This window comes from Leptonotus elevatus, chromosome 8 (assembly GCF_054856555.1).
Source record: "Leptonotus elevatus isolate MCC_2025b chromosome 8, RoL_Lele_1.0, whole genome shotgun sequence".
NCBI classification, from domain to species: Eukaryota; Metazoa; Chordata; class Actinopteri; order Syngnathiformes; family Syngnathidae; genus Leptonotus; species Leptonotus elevatus.
This window is the reverse complement of record NC_141246.1, coordinates 16,004,601-16,027,006: the sequence shown is the minus strand read 5'-3', so window position 1 is coordinate 16,027,006 and position 22,406 is coordinate 16,004,601. Positions and strand designations below refer to the sequence as shown.

General features: G+C 40.2%; 1 protein-coding gene across 2 annotated transcripts in view; it reads left to right on the top strand.

Annotated features, from left to right (window-relative positions):
- The window catches only part of mxi1 (max interactor 1, dimerization protein), a 32,215-nt gene that overhangs the window by 6,055 nt on the left and 3,754 nt on the right, over positions 1-22,406 (top strand). For both annotated transcript variants that reach the window (XM_086083341.1, XM_086083342.1), the window contains exons 3-5: positions 3,793-3,822; positions 20,179-20,293; positions 20,595-20,778. In XM_086083341.1, the coding sequence (XP_085939467.1) occupies positions 3,793-3,822; positions 20,179-20,293; positions 20,595-20,778 (329 nt within the window). The remainder of the gene's footprint in view (positions 1-3,792; positions 3,823-20,178; positions 20,294-20,594; positions 20,779-22,406) is intronic.

The window sequence follows — 22,406 nt, the reverse complement described above, 5'->3', positions numbered from 1 at the left end:
AGCTTCTGCATTGCTGCTGCACGGATTGAACGGCTGCCATTTCGAACAACATTATTTCAACAGAACAGTGTCTCAATTTGTTTGTTTTTTCAACTCAACCAAAATTAGGAATTCAATTCCTCCCTGGTACGCATATGTAAGAAAGAAAATCAACTCAACCCAAATTAGAAATTTACTTCCTCCCTGGTATGCAAAACTTATATTGGTCGCCCGCAATACGCAAGGATAATATCCACTAATGAATGAAACTCCCCTAAAAGGGATTATGATTGCCCATATTAACTATAATTTCATATTGCAGACTTTCCCCTGGCATTTTATTAACCCGTACCCCCCACCCACCCCCATAACCAGGCTAAGCACTCCCAACCCATCTAAAAAAAATAAAAATTAATAATTTTGCTTCCTTGATTCGTTTCCGGTTCCTAAGATTTTCAATTCCGCTTCTCCTGATTCTTCTTTAAAAAAAAAGAAAAAGAAAAAAAGTTAGCAGTTTAAATGAGTGAGCTAGTTGTTTTTATTGACATTTTTAAACTTCTGTTTATAATTTTTTTTCTCCTATTTTATTTATTATTATTTTTTTTTTTACAGTTTATGAACTTTACTATGAATTTTTCAAAGGGCTATTGCATTTTTATCCAGCATATGAATGTTGCACCTATGAGCTCGCATTTTTCACAAGAGCTTAATTGAGAACCTCAAGAAAATACAATACAGTAATGCAATAGGTACTTGATGCATGCTGCTGAACATCCATTGATAGGCTAACCTTGTGTTGTTTTCTCTAGAAAGAAACATATATGACAAACACAAAAGCTGCAAATAAGTGGGACGTAAAGAAAACTTATATCCAATCTATTCTAAACAGTCTATGGAAACACCTGGCCATCTGCATTTGTGTGTTGACCCATTGTTTTAGTTCTTGTTTAACTTGTTGACTCAATGTTGGCATTCATTGCATCTGGAAAGAATTCACAACACTTTTTCCATTTCCATGTTGTTATGTTACAGGTAGGTACAGTCTCTTGTTATGGATTCCACAGGTTTTGATGCCGTTTAAACCTAGCTTGGTGAAACTATTGTAAGCCAAAGCAGCCGTGGTAAGGGTGGGTGGGTCACTCCTAATGACTGTCAATCAAAGATCTAACACTGCCGCTGTGAGATTTGTGATTGGATAAGCGAGTTGTAGGCTGGGAGCAAAGCGAGTAAGTGTGTGTGTGTGTGTGTGGGGGTGTGTGTGTGTGTGTGTGAAGATTTATCGCGGACAATAGAGGATAGGTTTAAAGGTTTGAAAGGGCCTGCTTTCTGCATCCATGTGTGTTTACAGGGTATGCGTTGGCCCATACGAGAAGAAATCATACCTGACTTCCACTGGGTTGTCGGATTTATGTTGATGTACAATTTGTTACCATTTAGGCTCTTGTATGAATCTTGCCAAACGTCATAACATCCAGTCAACCTGGCCATTGGTGGCATCTACAATCATATCCACTGCCACAGCTGACTGCACAGTCACTCTTGCATACCAAAGTAAATGTAGTAATGTAGTCTAATGGGGACATATGGTGTTTTCATTTGTCAATTATTAATCTGGAAAAGGTAATTTCTTCTAAAGCAGTCACATAGAACAATGGACTTTCTTAATGCAGGCTGCAATGATAGATGTGTTGCATTGGAGACTTATTGCATTCTGTTTACATGCCTCAGGGGCAAGTCACGCATGTCACCCTCCCTCAAAACTAACACTCCTTGAACTGATTTGGAGTGCAGTTTGAGTAGATGGAAAATCTGCCATTTAGGCACGGGGAGGGTGTTTTGTCTCCTTTCAGTATGTTGCCCCACAAAAGCAGTGTTAGGGACCATCTCATTCACATGACATTATTCACGGTGCACTGAACGCTGCTTGTTTTCTGCACAGGGCATGCATGCACATGTTCCCCACACTCTCCCCAGCAGTCCATACATGTATACACACACACCCATCCTAAAAACACACTCATGTGCAGTGTCAAGTAAGTGAACGCAAGTCACCGTTACTGCCCCACTGAGTAGTGTTGTGTATTATTGAGGAGGAGATGGCAGTGCTCTCCTGCCTGTCACATTGATGTTTGATGGTGCAAAGGCTTCAGTGAGCTCTGCTTGAACTTCGTTGGAGAGTCTCTTCTTAATGATTTTTGTGTATCTTCTTCAGCAATTGCTGTGCATACTCACTGAGGGTTATTAGTTCAAAGCCTACTGACGGGTATTTCAAGCTGTCATTCAGAGACCGTTTTTTGCAACCATGATCAAACCTACAGACAATTTGGCCTTCCTTTTAACCTGACTTGCTATATAGGACGAAATTAGATGGCACCACATAAACAAAGTATGTTCCATAAAAATACAGTGCAACATCGTGCAGTATGATATTACAATATACTGTACATCACAGTGTAATAAAAAATAAAAATAAAAAAAACCTTTACCATACATACTAGGGATGGATACCGAAGTCTGTACTTTTATTGGTATGCCATATTTTTAATTTCATGTGGGAAGTTGCGAAAGCTTGGAATCAGAACTTACCTGGTTAGGGTTGAAATGTGAAAGGAGCCTATATATATATATTAGGAGTGTGAATTGCCTAGTACCTTTCGATTCGTATCACGATTCATAGGTCACGATTTGATTCGATATGATTAATCCCGATACGAATCTATAAACTGATTATTGCGATATTTTTTACTCAAATTTAGAAAATACTAATCAGTAAACTTGTACATGTACACTGTAAGATTTGTATGAAAATGTATTTATTTAACTATCTAACCCTAAGTAAGACGTTTTGTTGAATATTCCCATAAAAAATTGATGTTTAAAAATCGATTTTATATATATATATATATATATATATATCCCTTCACCGTATATAACCTTTAATCGTCTATATTCTTACTTTTATGTATTGCTAATCAATTTATGATCTGTCCAACTGGTACACGAATCAAGCAGTTAAATTAGGTGTGGTTTGACTGGTCATGCCTGGAGAGTGGGACACAGTGATGACGTGCTTAAGAGGCAACTGTTTGTTCAATAGATTGCATCTCTTCAGTGTGCATGCGCTCCAAGAAAGTATGTACAAGTGTGTCTTTAGACACCCTACACCTCGGATGCTACATTAACATTTGATGAACAATGAATGAAGGTCAGTGTAACTGCAGCAAGGCTCCTAGTTTGGGCTAGCAAATTTGCAGTACTGTTAGAGGAACATGGGTGTACTGTAAAGTCAACAACATTGTACTGCACATTATGTAGATTATTTGAAAACTGGTTGTACTATGAGATATTGTATTTTGAATGGTATCTTTCCACCGGACATTTGTGTTTTATTGTATTTTTATTTATATCTTATATTCATTGTACTTGTATCTTCTTTTTTTTAATATATATATATATTGAATGTTTTATAAATATGTGAAGATAAAATTGCTATACATAACATGTAATTTTAAGGAAATACTGTATACTATAACATCTGGATACATATTGCATAGCACTAGTGCAGTGCCTAATAATCATCAGCCACCATGATTAATAATTCATTTAATCAAATTTCATTATTAGGTCACAGTACATTGGCTTCTTTAATACATTAAACAGTTAAGACATCTGAGCCATTAACCCTACCGGAACAAAGACCTTGAAAATACTGCACTCTTGTCTGCCTGTCTACGGGATATGGGTATGACGTGTATTGATTTCTTCATGAATAATGTGTGTCTAAGAGTCCATTTGTGTTTCCTTTCCTTGCAGGTCTACACACAACGAGCTGGAGAAGAATAGGTGAGTGGACCATTTTCATTTTCATTTTTTAACATTTCCTTTTCAAAGCATAAAACACTTACTTGCCCAGACACTTTCATTTTGCATTTTTTACATGTAAGCCTTTACTCCTCAACATGTCTTCATAATCTAAACTAACTGTGTTCCTATCTTGTTTATACTTTATTACATTCACAAAGACCAACACTTTTACTGAGGTCTTTGATTAAACACATGAGCAACCATGAAACGAGTACATTCATAGCTGTAAAAGTTCAGTGATTGTTTGCCGATTTTGTCAGTTGGCACACAATAGTCAGTTTTGTGTACAATTAATAAAAGTCTCACGTTCTAGCCTGAACATGCTTCCATGTATCCAGTCAATATGTTCTCATGTACCCTAAAATGGATAATAGGAGAGATGTGATGGTTTCCTTTGAACGTGGCAAATTCTAGTGGCTTGACAGCCATTATCTGATTTGGTTTACCACCCACTTGGGTGCTTGCTGGTGTTTGCTATATGATTGCAGACTTCAAGAGTCAATCTATAAAGAGCTTTCTGTGACACCACAGCGGCTAGACTTTTATAGACGATTTATAGTACCTGTATATAGGAGAGAAGAGCGTGCCTTCCATTTAATTATCTCTGAAGATTGGGGGTACATTGAAAGGATGTAGAGGGGTTGTATCCATTCAGTGTAATCACATATCACCTCGGCCTGTTGTTCTCACCATCTTCCCTGGCAAACTCCAGTAAAACGATGGGAACATTAGATTCAGTGCGTTAAAAATAGAATAGTTGATGTGTCACTCGTGTGATGCTGCACATGGCAACACAGTTGGCCGGCTCGTAGTTCTGGCAGACGGTAGATCTCATGCCGGTTGGAATTTTAATTTTTTATTTTTTTTTGTAGTATTGTCACTTACACAAGCGCGTTTTCATTGTTTGTTCACACGACACCATCTGCATGCTGTTTTTGAATCCCTCCACATTTTTGTTTTCATTCTTTGAAACATTTCCTTTACTTCCTCCCTGTCTACTTGCCCCGTTGCTGGTCCAGGCAGTCCTGTAACATACCACGGTGCCAAAAGCCAGACACACTGAAATGGATCTTGTATCTTGAAATGCATCTTAGTTTTCCAAGTAGTTCACTTGGTGTCTTTTTTTCCCCCCTCTCAGTATAAAAAAAAATTCTGTTACCAAAAGAAAGTCAGTAGAATTGACGTGGTAATCCATCCTTTTTGAAAGCGCACTTGTCAGAATAATTTATAATCCCCCGTTTTTGCCAGCAGTTAATCCAATTCCCTTTCAGGACATGCCCCACAGTAAGCTATATGTATCTGCCAAAAGTTGTTCACCCGAGTGTATCAGGCTTATACCATTATTCTACTGAGGCAGACTTATAAATTACAACAAAAAAAAGTCTCAGTCAAGCTGAACCACGAACTCAGTTATAATACTGTATTGAATCTGCTGGTGCAGAGATGCTTTGTCTTGCGTCAAAACCACAGGTCCATAACATGGGCAAAAAAGGGGACGGAGGGGGAAAAAAAAAAAGAACATTTCAGATGAAATAGCATGGTGGTTATACTGCTTTGATCGTATACCTCCGAAAAGCCCTTTTGCGCTTCAACACTAGCTGCCTGTATGTAGCATTTTTCACCCCTTTTATCTAAGGGATGTCCACCTATTGGTTCCATTTCAGTTAATTGTTTGTCTTGAAAAGAACAATTGCATTAAAGAGACAACTTTGTTTTTAATACCTGTGCTCTGTAGATAATGTTTTCTCTGCTGTTAGTTAGTAGGATTGCTAAAAACTATTTTAGCATTAATTGTCTTAATTCATCTGTATTAATGCATGAACGCTAATGACAAAATTCAGGTACACGCCAGAAGCTGTTATCTATTACTGTTTGGAACAGTTCCAGATTGTTTAGCCTTGTCGAAGGTCTACAGTCTACTGAGTGCCAATGTCAGTATTTTTCACCGTTTAATCGTGACAATTTGCGGCCAATCTATACAACATTACATGATGCAGTAAATAATGAAAGACTGCTTAACATTTGCCATCCACCGCCACCATCCCGTCATTTTAATATTTTCTAATATGTTCTAATAAGTCAGGCTTCAAATGCAGTGAATTATATAATGTTCCTGAGTGCTGGAGCAGATGTAGTTGTGGTTCTAGGAAGTTTGACCTGGGGTGGCAGAAGGTCCATTTGGAGGGGCAGAATCTCTTTCCTAAACCCAGCGTCACACGAGATGGATTTGTGACTTTACTGCATACAATGAAACACATACCTGTTATGGAGCTATGTCTCAACAATACAGAAGGTGCAACATTTTCTTATAGCACATATCATTGCTGGAGCCTTGATCGTAGTGAGAACTGAACTGAGCTTTGTTGTGAGAGGCCTCGGGGTTGGATGAGCCGTTAAGCATGAAAAAGCCTGGGCTACATTTTCTGTGGCTGTGCTAAAGCTTGCTGTTCTTTGCCCAGTAAGTGCAGCCTATTCTCAGGCCTAGCTGCGAGCCCTGGGACTGGGACCATTTGTCCTGATCAACGTGACGACTGTAAGCTTTTCTTGGCTCAGAAAAGCCGCTTAAGGGGCTTGATCTTTGGTCTGGTGAGCCCAGCTAGAGCATGTACACGTGTTGGGGCACGTTCATCATCCCCCTTAACAAATACACGCACACACAGAGGCCGCCCGGTGCTATTCTTTAATAGCCTTGCTTGATGCTGGATTAACAAACGATCGAGTCATAGGACAAGGAACTAACTGACAAGCTGATGGGGATGAGCAGAGAAATAGTCAAACACTAAGGGTTACTTAAAGCAGAGCATGCAAGCCTAATCTATGATCCCATGTGTGCCAGTGTGCACAGTGAGCATTTATACCCTGTAATTAACACAATGAAATATGAGCCAGTATTAGGTTTGAAGCTATGGCTGTGACTTGAGTCCTGAAATAATGCTTGAGGGAGAGTGAAGTTGTGTTGACGATTTGTTTTCATTCTTCTGTAGGTAATTTCCTTGGAGGAAAGGAAAGCTATGGCATGTGGTCGTTTTTCCCTGGTTTGATGTGTAAGAACAGTGGATTATCCGAAAAGCTTTTCGGAAACAAACTTTTTGTTGGTCAATAACGTAACCTCAGAAGATTTTGCCTTTATCTGCACAAGTATCAAAATCAATAGGTCTGAAAAGACACCAAGAAGTCAAATGTAGGCTCTTTCACTAGAAGTAATGGTAGAGAAGTACAGTTGGTCAGACATTTGGAAATATTAATAGCCTTTTATTAGTTTAATACCCCATTGCTTCTCTGACAGAATGAAAGCTGAGAACAAGGTGAATTTAATATTGGAGTATGAAACCTGTCTGTCTTCTTATTGTGCCTTTATGCCACCTGAAGTATGTGCATTCTGACAGCATTTAGCAGAACAATATAATCAAACAGAACATGGCTATAATTAGCAGGCAGTCGGCAAGCTGAAACCCAGGATTTCCAGGGGAAAAGTGTGCGTTCAAATGATTCAACCCAGGAGCGTGACTTTATGCCCAGATGTACGGCAATGCTGTATTTCCGTCACATTGTGGGTTGTCCAACATGTCCCATGAAAACATTTTGTCTGGGTTCTTGGAAAATGAACAAAGTTACTGTTGCAGGGAGTACTAAGGTTTTTCAATCCCCCTTCCTAGAACAGATCGTCATGTTTTCTGCTGAACTAACTGAATCTGTACCATAAGGAGATGGTTGGGAGTTTAGAGGACAGACCATGAAACAAGACAGAAATAAATGAAAATAGGATGCTTGCAGAAGAAACACGACTCAATTAGACAAAATCTGACTACAGCTTCTATTTTTAGACTTACAGCTGGGGCAACAGGGAGAAAACACCACTGCCTTCTGACCAATCACATAGGTTAGCTGTGCACCAATGAGAGCTTTGCGATGAATGAGCAGTGAAAAAGGTTGTCACTCCTTATTCCTATTAAACTGCCTTGCTTGCTTCCACAGCAGTTGCAATTAACACAACGTTGGGGGGGGGATTGTTAATACCAGTAAAACTAAATGACTTGTCTGCTAACAGGGCAAAGCAAGCAATCTCCTCATACCCTAAATGGGCACAATATTGAAACCCACTGTAATGTCCCCAATTTTGTGGAAACAGTATTAGGCCCTTTTCTGGGAAGAGTCTGACCTTGCAAAGTTGAAACAAAGTCCGTATTCTCTTTTTTATTTTTTTATTTCCTATAAGTGTATTACTCTGTTGTCCAAGCGCAATTGTTAATCGTGTATGTGGCTGAAGTGGGGAGTGAGCGTTGCTGGTTTCTACACAGACTCTCTGTGACATATTCAGTCTGCGAGGATAGAGCTGAGTTCAAATCCAGGTTGACGGCGCTACTCCAATGGAGTTCCGTTACAAATGTTGTCTGAAGTGGATGATTAGCAATGAGGCCATGCGTGGCATGCCCAGTGGAAGAGATTGGTCTAGGACAGGGTTCACCAATTGCAGTCCTCAAGGTCCACAGACCTTCAGGTTTTAGATGTTTCCGCCTACTAGCACACCTGATTCTTATAATCAGCATGCCTGATAACGATCCTGATCTTTAGTATCGGGTGTGTTGGTAGGCGGAAACATCTAATACCTGCAGGACTTCGGACCTCGAGGACCTGAATTGGTGAACCCTGGTCTAGGATTACTGGAATTGGGCACCTTTGTGGATAGAAGGTGGGCTTGCCTCTGGAAGTAAAAGGTAGTGTTGCAGTGTACAGTAAAGAACACAAAATACACCGTTTAATTCTGCATTGAGAGTACTGCTCTGAAAATTCACAACACATTTGCTGACAAAGGAGAGTTAGCTGGGAGGTCATTTGAAGAACTCTGCAGATAGGTGGTCCTTGGATGATTCTGAAGATGGATTGAATGGGCCACCTGTGAAGAATATAATATGTCCCTAAATTTTGCAACCCAAAATATGAGTGATCTCCTCAGAGTTCTGTGACAAGGTTTACAGAATTAATCAAAACCCAAATCCACATGACTCGGTGCGACCATCCCAGTCAACTGGGACAGTGGGAAAAAATATAACTGACTTTAACACATGGATGTATTTGCACTTTAGTTCTTACATTTGGATTACATACATATCCCCAGCCACTGGTGAACATGATAAAATGCATCCACATGTATTATACTACCATCCCCCAGAGCCAACATCTGGTCAAATCTGTTTTTTTCTCCTTTTTTTCTCATCAGACTCATTTTAGAAGCCCATCCATATTAGTGCTCTAATCTAAAGCTCCTGCCCTATACCCCTTGGGTCACACAGGACTAAAAGGGAAAGTTTGAGTTCATCTGTGGTGTTTGGAGGGCTGCATCAAATCATATTGGAAGACAAAAGGAGATGTTATATTTAATATATTGCTTATTCAAGTTGTTACATGTTTAGAAATATGAGGTACAGGGTTTAGGGGATGAGTGAATATCAAATTACATGATTTGTATGTGCGATTATGAAGGAGATTTGGGTGTTATATGCAATTGTTTTCATACATGCTTGTTTGTTGTCGTTTTTAAGCTTCGACCTCTCTCCACCTCTTTGTCTGTGGTCTCCCCTTTTTTCTTTTTTTTCCTTGTTTGTTTCTCATTGGAGCAGATTAAAAGGCAGTGTGCATGTGTGAACTAATCCATGAGTTAGTGATGGGTTTCAGCCCCGGAGTCTCTTGGCCCTGTCATGCAGCTAGCACATTCCCCCGCCGCCCCCCTGCTCTCCTCCCTCACCAGTGAACTTTACACGAGCATTTGTGTGTGTAAGCACGTGTTTTTGCCTGCGAGCGCTGCTTGAGGAGGGTCAGTTGCTGCTCTATTGTTTTATCCGGATATTTTTTTCTCCCATAGTTCCACTTTTTCCCATTAGTTTCCATAAGACATGTTACATACTCTTTGTGGCTCAGGGTAGCCTCAGCAGTTAACTTGACAACATTCATCTCCCTATTGATCAGCTGGGGTTTCACTGTATTTACTACTTTGTGACCATGGCATTGGTTTGGCAGGGTAGGAAGTTCTTTCTTTTAACATTTAATTGTCTCCAGTTTGAAATATTGTGCTGAATATATGCAGTTTGCTAGGATGCATTCATGCTAAACCAAAATATTCTTCTACGTAATAAATCTCCATTTGGGGATTGAGGTCACAACTGCATGCTCACAGCTATCCAAAGTCCTAGAAACACCCACCCACCCAACCATCCAATTGCTGCCATAAATTTCACTGCTCTACTACATTTCCTTCAAGTTTGCTGTCATGTAAGCACAATATACTCAGTAACCATCACTGTTCCCATGGAATCCCTTCACTTGTCAATATTAGTTCCATCCAGTGAGTTTGGCATAGCTGAAGGTGAGTGAGAAGAACATACACTTGTTATCACTCTGCTCAAAGGCAGTCATTTTGCATCTTTAGTCAGGACATGGGTGGACGAGTATTCCATTTCCATCCAATCAGTACAGGTAGTCCTCAACTTATGAACACGATGGGTTCTGAGAGGTTGTTTGTAAGTCGAATTTGTTTGTAAATCGAATCTCATTACATTTTGTTTCAAAAATCGCTTTTTTTTTAAAATAAAATAATACAAATATGTAAACATTTATTAATTAAACAAATTAAATTATATACATTATATATACTTTCTATACAATACATTAATTAAATTAAAAAAGACATACATTAAATTACATCATCCATCCATCATCCATTATCTGAACCACTTTTCCTCACAGTACTGTACATTAAATCTTTACAAAGTACAATGCAATAAAAACAAAATAAATATGCTTAACTGTACATAGATGGTGGAGAAGTTATTGAGTTGAGTTCATGTGAGACTGAAGTGGAATGCTTTACGTATTGTGTGTACCCGTCTCAGGATACTATGTTTTCCGACTGTCCCTGAAGTGCACATGAATTGTGATTGGTGCGTATGACGAGTCAAGATGGCGGCCGCCGAGTCTGATATAATTGATTTCGAAGCTGAAGAGATATTGTACGTTTTGCTACTACACCGATAAAGAAGACGACTGAGGGCTGCTTTTCATGAATTATCCTCCAGGTGAGCCTCTAAAATGTACTCAGTGTGGCACCAATATCGAGTGCATGAAGAGTGCGTGTGCCGTGGCTTCAGGCTGATAGACAGAAAGGCGCAAATGGCACGGTGCTGCTCCGCGGGGTTGTGGCAGAGAGGGGCACTACAGTATAATAGTGTACCATAATGTATGATGTGGCGCGCACCTAAATAGTAACTTGCACACAAAATACAGCTTTTATAGACATCAGTCAGCCTTTGTTCGTATCTGTGAATGTTCGTAACAAGGATGTTCATAACTAGAGGACTACCTGTATTTATAATCATAGCCAGAAGAAAGAGATACTACAGCATAGACTATTGTAAAACTTGCCATTTACTAACGGACAATAAATCTAACCATTCAAATGGCTGAGTATGCTCATCTCAGAATTTCATCATTATTATTATTTTTTAATGGGACTCACCATTACAAAACCCAGAATTGGTCTTGCCTGGCTCTAGTTTTGTGCCCATGGCTAGTTTCTGGGCAGATTACACACACACACACACACACACACACACACACACACACACACACACACACACACACACACACACAGCACCCTTCTCCTCCCCCACTCTCTGCATCTCTCACCCGCTCTATCTCACTCCAACTCTTCCTGTTTCTCTCCCATCTGTCCGGATTTCATAAAGGAAAAGAGGGACGAGCCTGCAATTGCTGTAGGGAAATTATTCCTCTAATCTTGCATGTATACGGAGAAATGATGGACTCACTTTTATTTGCCGTAAACAAAAGATAACTTTCACAAGTACAGAGAGCTCTCTTTGCATCAGTTCCAAGTAGCGAGCGGAGAATTTGCTAGCGTGAAAAGTGACTGCCATCTTTGTGAAATGTCTCTAAAATCTGCCGTGTTAAAAAAGTTCAGGGAAAAAGTAATTGACTAAAGGCCATGACTTATTCTACTGCTCTTCGCAAAAATAATGTTCCTTTTGCTCTGTTTAAGTTGACTTGAAGCCTTTAGAATTTAGGCCCGTACAAGGGAGATCGTTTTAACTGAAACTTGTCCCTAAGGAGCAGATGTAACCAAAAGATCCAGAAATAGTCACGTTATACTGTTTTACTCTAATTCCAAGGAGTATTTGAACCAACGTTTCTATAGGCGATATCAAACAAAAACATTTTCCAAAAAGTATTTTTTTCCCCCCACATAAACACTAAATTTCTCTTAAACCCATCATCTGATTTTTTGAAATTCTTGGTGTGTCCAACCAGATTATTTTAAGCATTTTGACAGACTCATTTTTGGCACATCTTGTCACGTTGCTATTATTACCCTATATAACATGTCTTAGGGCTGAATTACTGAAGTCAGTTTGGATGCATATGATTAAAATTTGGTAAAATAAACATATGTTAGTGTTAAACACGTTTTAATTATGTGCAACGGATGTACTTGTTCAAATTACCATGTTTCGGACTGTGAGGCACACATAAAATCGTAACATTTTCTAAAAAATTGACAGTGTGTCTTATGTATGAAAATGTATTAAAGTGTAATAAAATAATTATTTAATATTAGTCTTTATAATATGGTGCAGCTAAAGCTCCGAAAAATATGGTATAAGATATAAGATTTTTTTTTTGATTTTTTTATCAAGAGTAGGCCACTAATTACTAGTTAAAATGTTCATGATATCTCTCATTATAGAGAAATTGGAGGCATTTAAGTGACAAATCTATTCATTAAATGACAAAAACATTCACCAAAAATCAATGAAAGCACTTTAACTCTTATTCTGATTGCTGTAGTAGTTTGCTGTGGTAATCACTACTTACTATAGAATGAGAGGGGAAAGTACTCAGAATGAGAAAAAGGGTTGTGTGACTAACTCTGACAATTTATTTCATCCAATTTCTCCATAATGAGCGATATCAACAACGTTTCCTGACTCTTATTCAATGGCCTTCCATCTCCAGCTACTACAGAAGTCCGAATGGAGAAAAAAAAAAACTTAATATCCCACAGAGCACTGGCATTTCAATTATGGTTCTCTTCCTATTTCATGAGCTAGCAGTTTGGTCTTGTTAAGGAAAATAACTACCCAGACGTGTTAGCTTGCTTAAAAAGGCTTGCTGCCAAATCCAGACATTTTCTACGCATAATTGCGCCCACATCTGTAAGAGCCATTTTGTGAACTTTACATTTATGGTTCACATAATAAAGTTGTGGTTTAGGCGGGCTCCAGTTTCGCGCCCAGGCCGGTAGCTCTTTAATGACTGTTCCAGTAGTAGTGAGTGGTAGGTTCCCCCATTAACATGAACAGCCTATTCAGTCAGGTGCTGCGGGTTGTATCGGGCCACATGTGACTATGTGCGCTCATGTGAGCGAGAAAGGGTGAGAAGGATGCCCCGCTCCATGAAACACAGGCACAGAAAGTCTATGTGGGGGATGTGAAACAGCAATGCCGTAGCAGTGGAATTCTTAGTATAAAAATGGCCTGGTTTCTTTGAGATAATCAGCTACTTGCTGAGTCAGCTCAGCGAACATGATTATTATTTTTGAATTAGAATCCTAGTTGTTTTTTTTCCAAGTTAAGACCATTACTCAAGGTCATCATTGCATTGCAGAGATCCAGGTCTTAGTCCAAGACATAATATTGAAGGACTTGGCAGAGCACCAGTCAAGGGGTGTCTTGATTATACATACAGTGATGCGCCCTCGGCAGAGTTTGTAAGCTTTCTGGGACCAACAGCAGTCAGTCACATTGACAGCAAAGCATCATGGGGAATGGATGTATGAGCTGCCACGTGAGTTAAGCCCTTCCCCTCTCCATGTATATTGCATGTCACCATCTGCATTGTGGATTCATGTGCCACATGTTTGCATGCTCTTTCTTCACGTTTGAGGTGGGAAGAAATAAACGGTCTTACATGAGATTTGCCTTTGAGGGCCGGTCTGGATTGTTTTAACAATCTTAGATTTTGCTGTTGTTTAACTGATAGAGTAGAATAAGAATGCACTTGGCAAAGAAAGTAATACAAACTGTGTGTGGACATCGACTGGGTTTGATTTAATTGCATTCCTCCGTAATGTGATATAATTTGACATAGACTTAATGTTGTGCTTTGTGGACATGGATTAGACTGCTTTAAATGAGGCTTTGCATTACAAAATACTCTTAATGTGTTCCTTTAATCTTTGTCATCAATGTGAATTAGGTTTTGGCTGCTTCAAATGAGCCTTGACTCTCAAGAAGTTCTAAGAGCATTGATTTTAAAGTTGATCTCCCTTGCAAAGATTTTTTTTTTCCTTTTCCAGGAAGATCCTCACCCTTTGTCATAATTATGATTCCCTTCGTAAATCAATTTAGTAGATTTACCTCTAAGAGGGATGGTGCTGATGTGTAATTAGTATAATAACTGGGCGAAGGGTCAGATTTTGTCTCCCTCTAGATGAAATAGAATTGGGTCAAAGTGTGTGTGTTAAATGGGCTTGAGAGTGTGGGGGATTTGCCATGGAGAAGATGTGTATTGACTGTTATTGGGGCTGGAAATGTGACCATGCCTTTAAGAGCACGGCCAGTAATAATGTCAGACATCTCGGGCCTGAGAAGTTATCTATTATTTATATATTCACAAGTTTGGAATCTAGGCCATTCTTTTTTTCCCTCCACTGTCACCAGTGCTTTAGCTTTAAGTATTGCTTTAAGACTGCTTTGAATAAGCAGAAAAACGGTTTGGTTTATCAGTGCACTTTTTTTTTTCTTTTTAAAGAGAGAGAATTACAATTTTCTACATGTTTGTCCTGAGGCTTGTTTTTTATTACACCTAATTTATTCAGAGTACATTAACATTTGCAGAAATAGCCTTGCGAGTAATCTAGTCAAATTTGCTTTCGTACTACCTTCAAGCTATCAAAAATACAAAATTGAGCGACATCAATACTAACATTTGGGAAAACAAAGCGAAGAGAACCAATGTTAGATGAAATTATGGTTTGGAAAACACATTTTTTACCAAGACTGCAGAATTTAACAGAATTTAAAAGCATCCACTCATTTGATCCCTTATTGGATTATTCTTAAACCAGGGAGACGACCGCACTTAATTATCCTAATGTTGTGATTTTGATTATCTTTTTGCTGCGTGCTGGACAGTTGCTCGTCGTATATATGTGTGTTCAGGGATGATAGCAGAGTGCGGGACGAGGCGAGTGGTGAACCACACTTCTTTGAACATGACTAAAAGAGACGTACATGTGATGTGCGTTGGTTCTGTAAGAGTAGGTGGGCAGCTCTCATATACCAGATGGGAGAAAATCAAAGTGCTTCTGTAAAAATAAAACCCACACTGGAGTCTTTTTTCCGACATTTCAAAGCCCAAGTGAAGCTGCTACTAAGCACATTAGAGCTGAATCTGAAAAAACAAAAATTGCATACACACAATGCTGCAGATGGAAATGAATTAAAGCCATGCAATAGAAAAGGCACTGTGCTCATGTGACCGACTGGGAGGGGAGGTGAGGCAGGAGAGGTGGAGCGCAGTGACCCATGGTCGGCTGGCTCCTCGCTCACATGTCAAAGCCAAAAGGCAGAGCTGCCCTCCTGCGTACCCATCTGGGGAGTGGGACCATCAGAAACACAAGACATAAGAACACACTTAAGCACACAAACATGAAGACACCGGTGTAAACACATACTCAAATTCAAATCTAAACTGGATATTTCCAGAAAGCCTGAGTTCATGGAGAAAACCCACGCACGCATGGGGAGAACATGTGAACTCCATTCAGGAATCTGCAAACTGAGGAATGAAGGGACTCTGCACTGGATGTACTGTCTAACTATTTATGGTAGCAAGACACCACTCATATTACTCGTCGGAAATGACTTAAACTATGTGGGTCTACATGATAAGCTATCAATTGAAGGGCTTAGAAACCCATTGAGGGCCTCCCAATTAACCACAAGCCCATGGCCTTTAACCTCTTAGTGACACATTTTAAGATAATGCTGGCAGGACAAACTTTCATGATAAACCTGCATCCGCTTTCAGCTCTCTCTGCTCACTTGTTCCCTAACTGCAAATCAAATTATGTTTTTTTTTTTGTTTTTTTTTAATACTTGCTTGCCAGGCTCAGTCAGTGTCAGAGTAAACGGACTGGTTGTCCTTCTCCTGGCTGTACATGATCAGCTCTTCAATTATCAAAGTGTTCCCAACAAGAGCCTGGCATGTGTCCAGACATCAAGACAAAACCCATGTAGACGTTTTGCAATCTTGTCTATCGCTAAGGGCCGCATTAAAGGTGTTTGAAGGCAACATGCTGCCAGTGAGCCACTTGTCTTTCCAAAACCGGAGATCACATGGTACACAAGACGGTGTTAAAAAGAACAGAACAAGGACTCGTTGTGCTTCGACATTACAGACTGTACCAACAATTGTACACCTCTACAAAATAAAGCCAATGTGTCTCTCAGGACCAGCATTTCAGTCTTTTTAATTATGGCCTGTAGCACGAGCAAACAAGATGTGCGTCTTTTGATGTGCTACCATAGCAACCTGACAGCCCGGATCAAACGCATATTCATTGTGAATTGTATTCGTTATCTTCTTAGATACAGTATGCACTGTTTTCTTTTGTTTTAATGGCCAAAATCTGCAATATAATTTTCAACAGTCAGCCCTCACAAAAACTACTAGACCAGTGGTTCTTAAACTTGTCGGAGGTACTGAAGTGAACACCACCTGTTCCTCGCATTCACTGAACCCTTCTTTATTGAAAATTAAAATGATTTGTTTTTCCAAATTCAGACTTATGTATAGGACTTTCTGGTGAACAAAATGAGCAGCCTTTTCACCTAGAATTCAAAAAGCGTTGTGTTATTGTATTCCCCATCTCGCAGCAGCGTAAGGGAGTGATCCTTGGCAAATAATGCAGTTAGGATGCTGACTCCTATCACTGAGCTCAACTCTCTATTTATAGAGCACTTAAAAACATCCAACGCTGTTTCTAAAGATGGAGCTCAGGGGCAGCAGATACATTGAAAACAGCAGAGGCCCCAAAATTGAGCCCTGTGGAACTCCATATGTTCCCTTATACATGTGAATTCATATTGCACATCTTCATCTGACCACTTTTTTTTTTTTTTTTTTTGCTCGGCAAAGTATTAAGGGATTCAAATTTTGAAATCCCACGATGTACCATCACAAAGTCAGCTACTGAGCGTGCCTGCAGCACAGTTTGGCCAAGCAATGTAGCGTGATCACCTGGAGCTAATGATGGCCAAGTGGGGGCCCTGAGACTGACTCACCAAACCCCTGGGGTTTGATCGAACCCAGGTTAAGAACCACTGTACTTGACATCCACTTCACAAAGGATGCTGGAATTATTGTTGGTCTACTTGACCATAGAGTTTTTAGACCTTAACCTGACCTAATGGAACACTTGTAGGTCTTTGCCCTATGTGACTGCACGACGACATCATTGCCATGTGGGTGTTAAATGATTTTTGTGATTTAGCACGGCCTCGGCAAAAGCCGCCCAACAAGCGACACCTCACAGTCACAAATAGAAATCTTGGTGCGAGGAGCCAAAACTGAATTTACCATGGCAGCATGGTGCTACTCTGTGAGTCCCTCTGTAGATCAGAGACAAGTGAGGTCCAGGCAGAACAGAGATGGTTAGTGGGTGTTTTGGTTGTATGTTGAGTTGTTTCAGTCCTACTCAGATCAGAAAGCAACATCTTGGTGTTTGGGGTCTGGAATTTGTTAACTGGACTTTGACTTGGCCAGACAGATCCTCATGACCTGCACTTTAGCCTTTTCATTATCTGTCTCTTTGGTGAAATTTCCCCCCTTCATAATTACTCGCCGCATACTGCATTAGCAGTTTTTTTTTAACAGTCCTGAGCGGCCCGTAACCATGGAAATGTAGCATTTTCCTCTTTATTTGGTTTTGGACAGTATAGGTATCTGGCTTACGATCACTTCACCAAGCTTTGTTAATTTATTTATTTGTTTTATGAAAACTGGCCGTGCATTAGAGACATATCCCAGGTGGAGCCAGGCTTCTTGGAATGAGAAATGAACTGTCAGCTGATAACATGGTTGAAGCAGGGCTGTGGGTGTCCATGTGAGGCACACACAGACTTTGCAAGGCCCCGTGAGTAGAAGATAAGGCGTTGACAAAAGACCCGAGCCAGACTGATAGACATCATGCGAACAGCCAGACTAGAAGCATACCGTGCGTGCATGTCTTGTGACTTCCAAACTTCAAGCGCCACAGATTGCATCATGGCACCACCTCCTCCATTCCGAGAGCACTCGTCTTGCGCGTGTCGAGTTCAAGCGCACACTCGCTGTACTTGCCTTGCTCTAATGGTTTGCGCTCTTGTTCTTATCAGCGGCGTCCATGTTAACGTTAACCTCAAAATTGATTTTCCGGGCTGCACTCGTCTCCACCAATCCTCAAGCAACAGAAAGTAGTTGGTGCTTTGAATCCCAATTGTTTTCAACTCTTGAGTGTGGGTCACTACACTGAGCCCCCCAGACTCCGAATAGCCCTCCACCCATCCCTTCGGGCGGGCTGAAAGGGCAGCTCCTGTTAATGGAGCGCTGATTGTGTTATAGCCATAATTATCTCTCTTTATCTCTCAACTCCGGGCCATTAGCAGGATAGATGTCACCCCGGGCCTTCCCACACTCACCCAATAAGGTGCTGTCGAGATGATGGAACGTATAGGCTGAGAGATGTCCAGGAAATGCCATTACACCTTTCCTCCCTTCATGGCACCTATCATTTAAAACATATTTGTTATGGAGATGAACTGAAGCTGGCTGAGAGAATTGCCAACAGAGGACCATGTACCACCCAACCTGCTGAGGCACTCACTATAACTTATTGACAATGCGGGAAACTGTTCAGCTCTTGCTTTCTATAAGTGTCTCACCGTACATTATTCCCCAAGATTACAGGGCACACCTTACGTGAAGGTGCTGAAGTGCAAAGCTTTCCTTTTTCCTCATTAGCACTCAACTGTAAATTGGTTGCCGCCACAGTGAAGTTGGTAACGGTTGACATCTGTGTTTCAGCCTTTTAAAACACTCACTCATTAGCACTGACATGAGAGGGGGGAAAACACCTTGTGTATATAGTAGAGTCTCAATGTAGCAGACTAAATGGGGGGAGGGGTCGTCCATTTGAGCTGATTTTCCATTCAATTGAAATTGAAATACTTTATGGTTTTTGGTGGCCTGAAAACACCCAATAGAGTACTAAATTGTTTTGTTCACGCTTCTCATTTTCTTTGAAGGGATAGTCACCCCTGCTAGCATGGCCACCACATATTAGAGAGATACTGATATGGTTTTTTTTCAGGGCCAATATCGATGTCGATTATTAGTCGTCAAGGAGGCTTTTCAAATGACTTTTGAAAATGTCGAAGTTTTTTTTTTATCAGACAATAGACATCCTTTTAAAATTCTAACAAAATGTTAGTGAAATGAAAACGTAACAAGTAAATACCATAGCTCTCTCGTTTACTACAGTAAATATTTCCCCCCAAAATTTAAATATACCTGAAATATTAAACTTTTACATTTCTTTGTTTAATGTCGAACAAAAACAAAAGGTTCAGAAGGTTCCCAGTGTCAGCAGCATCTCTTAGTTAACTGAAAATTTAAATAGAGTTTCTTGAGATTAAAATGGTTTTAGATTTACCTTAAATCGGCCGTCAGATTTTTTTTAAAGAGCCGCTACCGATATTCGTCAAAATGCCCATTGCCCAATATCGGCGCCACATATCCCTACCACATATGTCAATACATTCCCTTTGATTGGAAAGTTGCCCCTACCAACATGGCCGCCACATAAGCACATAGGTGGGCCTGCTTTAGTTTACTGTATGTCTGTGAAAACAGTGGCACAATCAGAAACATGTGGGCCAGTCTCTGTGTGTTGATTGCCCCACTGTGCCAGTAAAAGGCCAATTGCCGCCAATTCTGGAAATAACAGACTTGGACAGCTACTGTACAAAGGGGCATTGTGAAGAGACTGAACACGATTTTCTGTCTGTTAATTCCAGCTAAAGGTTTTGGATCCACTGTATGGGCTTTTTGGTCTTATTGGATGAATTCATAACCATATCCATTTAGTTACATTAAACGTACATATGTGAAATGACAAAATGTAAACAAAGTATGCATTAATTGTCACAAACATTGCATATACATGCATGCATTGCATTCCACATTTTCTTCCCCACTGTATTATTTACATTTTGTCTCCAGACGGGCTCACCTGCGGCTGTGTCTGGAACGCTTGAAGGCCCTTATACCTCTGGGACCGGACTGCAGCCGCCATACCACCCTGGGCCTGCTTAACAAAGCCAAAGCACATATAAAGGTGAGTCAGCATGTAGCATGTATGCATTTCTTACATATGGGCACATCCCAGAAAATTAGAATATCATGGAAAACTTTTATTTCAGTAGTTCCTTTCTAAAAGTTTGATTCACTACACGCCATGTAAAATATTTCATGATTTTTTAATTTTTTTTATATTAATTTTGATGCAGCTAACAGCTAACTTCCACTATTTCTTTGAATCACATCCTCTATCTTCTTTTATTTAACGTGTGTCGTATACATTGAAGTGTCGATGCACTTCAATTTGACCCCGCCCTCTTTTTTTCTCCGGCCTCCAGAAACTTGAAGAAGCGGACAGGAAGAGCCAGTACCAGCTGGAGTCTCTGGAACGTGAGCAGAGGCACCTCCAGCGCCAATTGGAGCTGCTGGGAGGAGGCGGAGGCGCGGTCTTGGAGGGCGAGAGGATACGCATGGACAGCGTGGGCTCCACCCTCGGCTCCGAGCGCTCCGACTCTGACCAAGGTCACTTGCTGTTTTGATCTAATAGTAACAAAACAGAGATCATCATGACACATTCAAGTCGATGAGTCAAGGTTGCGCTCTAAGTGAAAAGTTAATGTTTCAGCGAACAACTGCCGAGCATCATTGTGCTGTGACTTTGTCAGGCCTCAAGAAAGTAAGGACAAGGACTTGTTACTAGGGATGCACTGAAATGAAAATGTTTGGCCGAAACCAAAAAACAAAAAGGAAAAATGCTTGGCCGGAAACCCAAACGCATAAAAAAAATTATGCCCATTTTAACTATCATTGCATTTATTATAATAAATTAAAATGATGATATTATTATAAAATATTTATTTAGCACTGGCATTTTAACCAAGCACATATATATTTAAAAAAAAAAAAGGGAAAGAGTGGCTCACCTGTACACGGCAGTTCTGTCTTTTTTCACCCGCTTAAATGTTGTACACCAAGCGACGCCCTTCTCCTCCGATGTGCGCAATGACCCCGGGAGCTGCAGCGACCGACCGCTGCAAACTCGCACGGTGAAAAGCCAGCGAGAAGAAAAGGCGGACACTCACCCCTGCGTTCGCTATTTAATTCAAACAGACGCTTGCTTGCAGCGTTTTTTTTTTTTTTTGCTTGCATCACAATAACGTCCTATTTCGCCCATATTCTTTCGGCTTCAATTTTATTTCGGCCGAATGCCGAAAATGGCAAACAAATTCTGTGGCCGAATATTCGGTGCATCACTACTACTACAATGTAGCATTACTAACTTGAAATTCAAACTTCACCTTTTATATTTAAAAATATAATTTGGCATGTGCATCCTGAAGCCTTCCTGGCAGCTGACATGGATGAATTTACTTCCTTGATGCAACTCATCTTGTTCAGCAAGATTTTCAATAGGCGATGTCTTGAAGTGATCGGGTGAAGAATGCAGTCATTTAGCTTGGTGATAGACGGAGAGGGGGGGAAAATCGATGTGTCTGAGTCCGTGCAGCGGAAGTACGTGGCATAAAGTCAATTGACACGAGGTCTGCCTTGATGTTGAGAGTAGCACGGGGGAGCTGGATCTCAAGACATGTGGAGGATGTACATTTAGGGACACATCATCAATAGTGTACATTTTGAATCTTAAGATCTTTTGGCCTTTCAGCATTTGACAACTAGTGATGGGTAAAATGAAGCTTCATCAAGCGCTTACGATATATTTTTTTTACTCCTCTAGATGGTGCTCTTAGTTTAAAGATGAAGGCTAGTGCAATTCCCACAGCATCTTTAAACCAAGAGTGCCATCTAGAGGAGTAAAAAAATAAAAATGAAATTTCAAGTGCTTCATGAAGCTTCATTTGTCCAGCAATATCGACAACCTCGCCAGATGTGGCCAGCCACTGTCCCATGCCCAATCATGAACTTGCCTTTTTGTTTAAATGATGCCCATCACTTTGTGTTTACAGTCAACAAACCCCGTTTTTATTTTTCTAGCCAATACATTTATCATCTCAAAAATTAATATACATCAATAATCCTGCCCAAAGTTGTCCGTTTTGTTATAGGCGTAAAAAGCAGGGTTAAAAGGATTGATATTTAGTCATCTTCATTAAAACTATATTGATCTTGTTTTCACTTAACGTTAGTCCAAT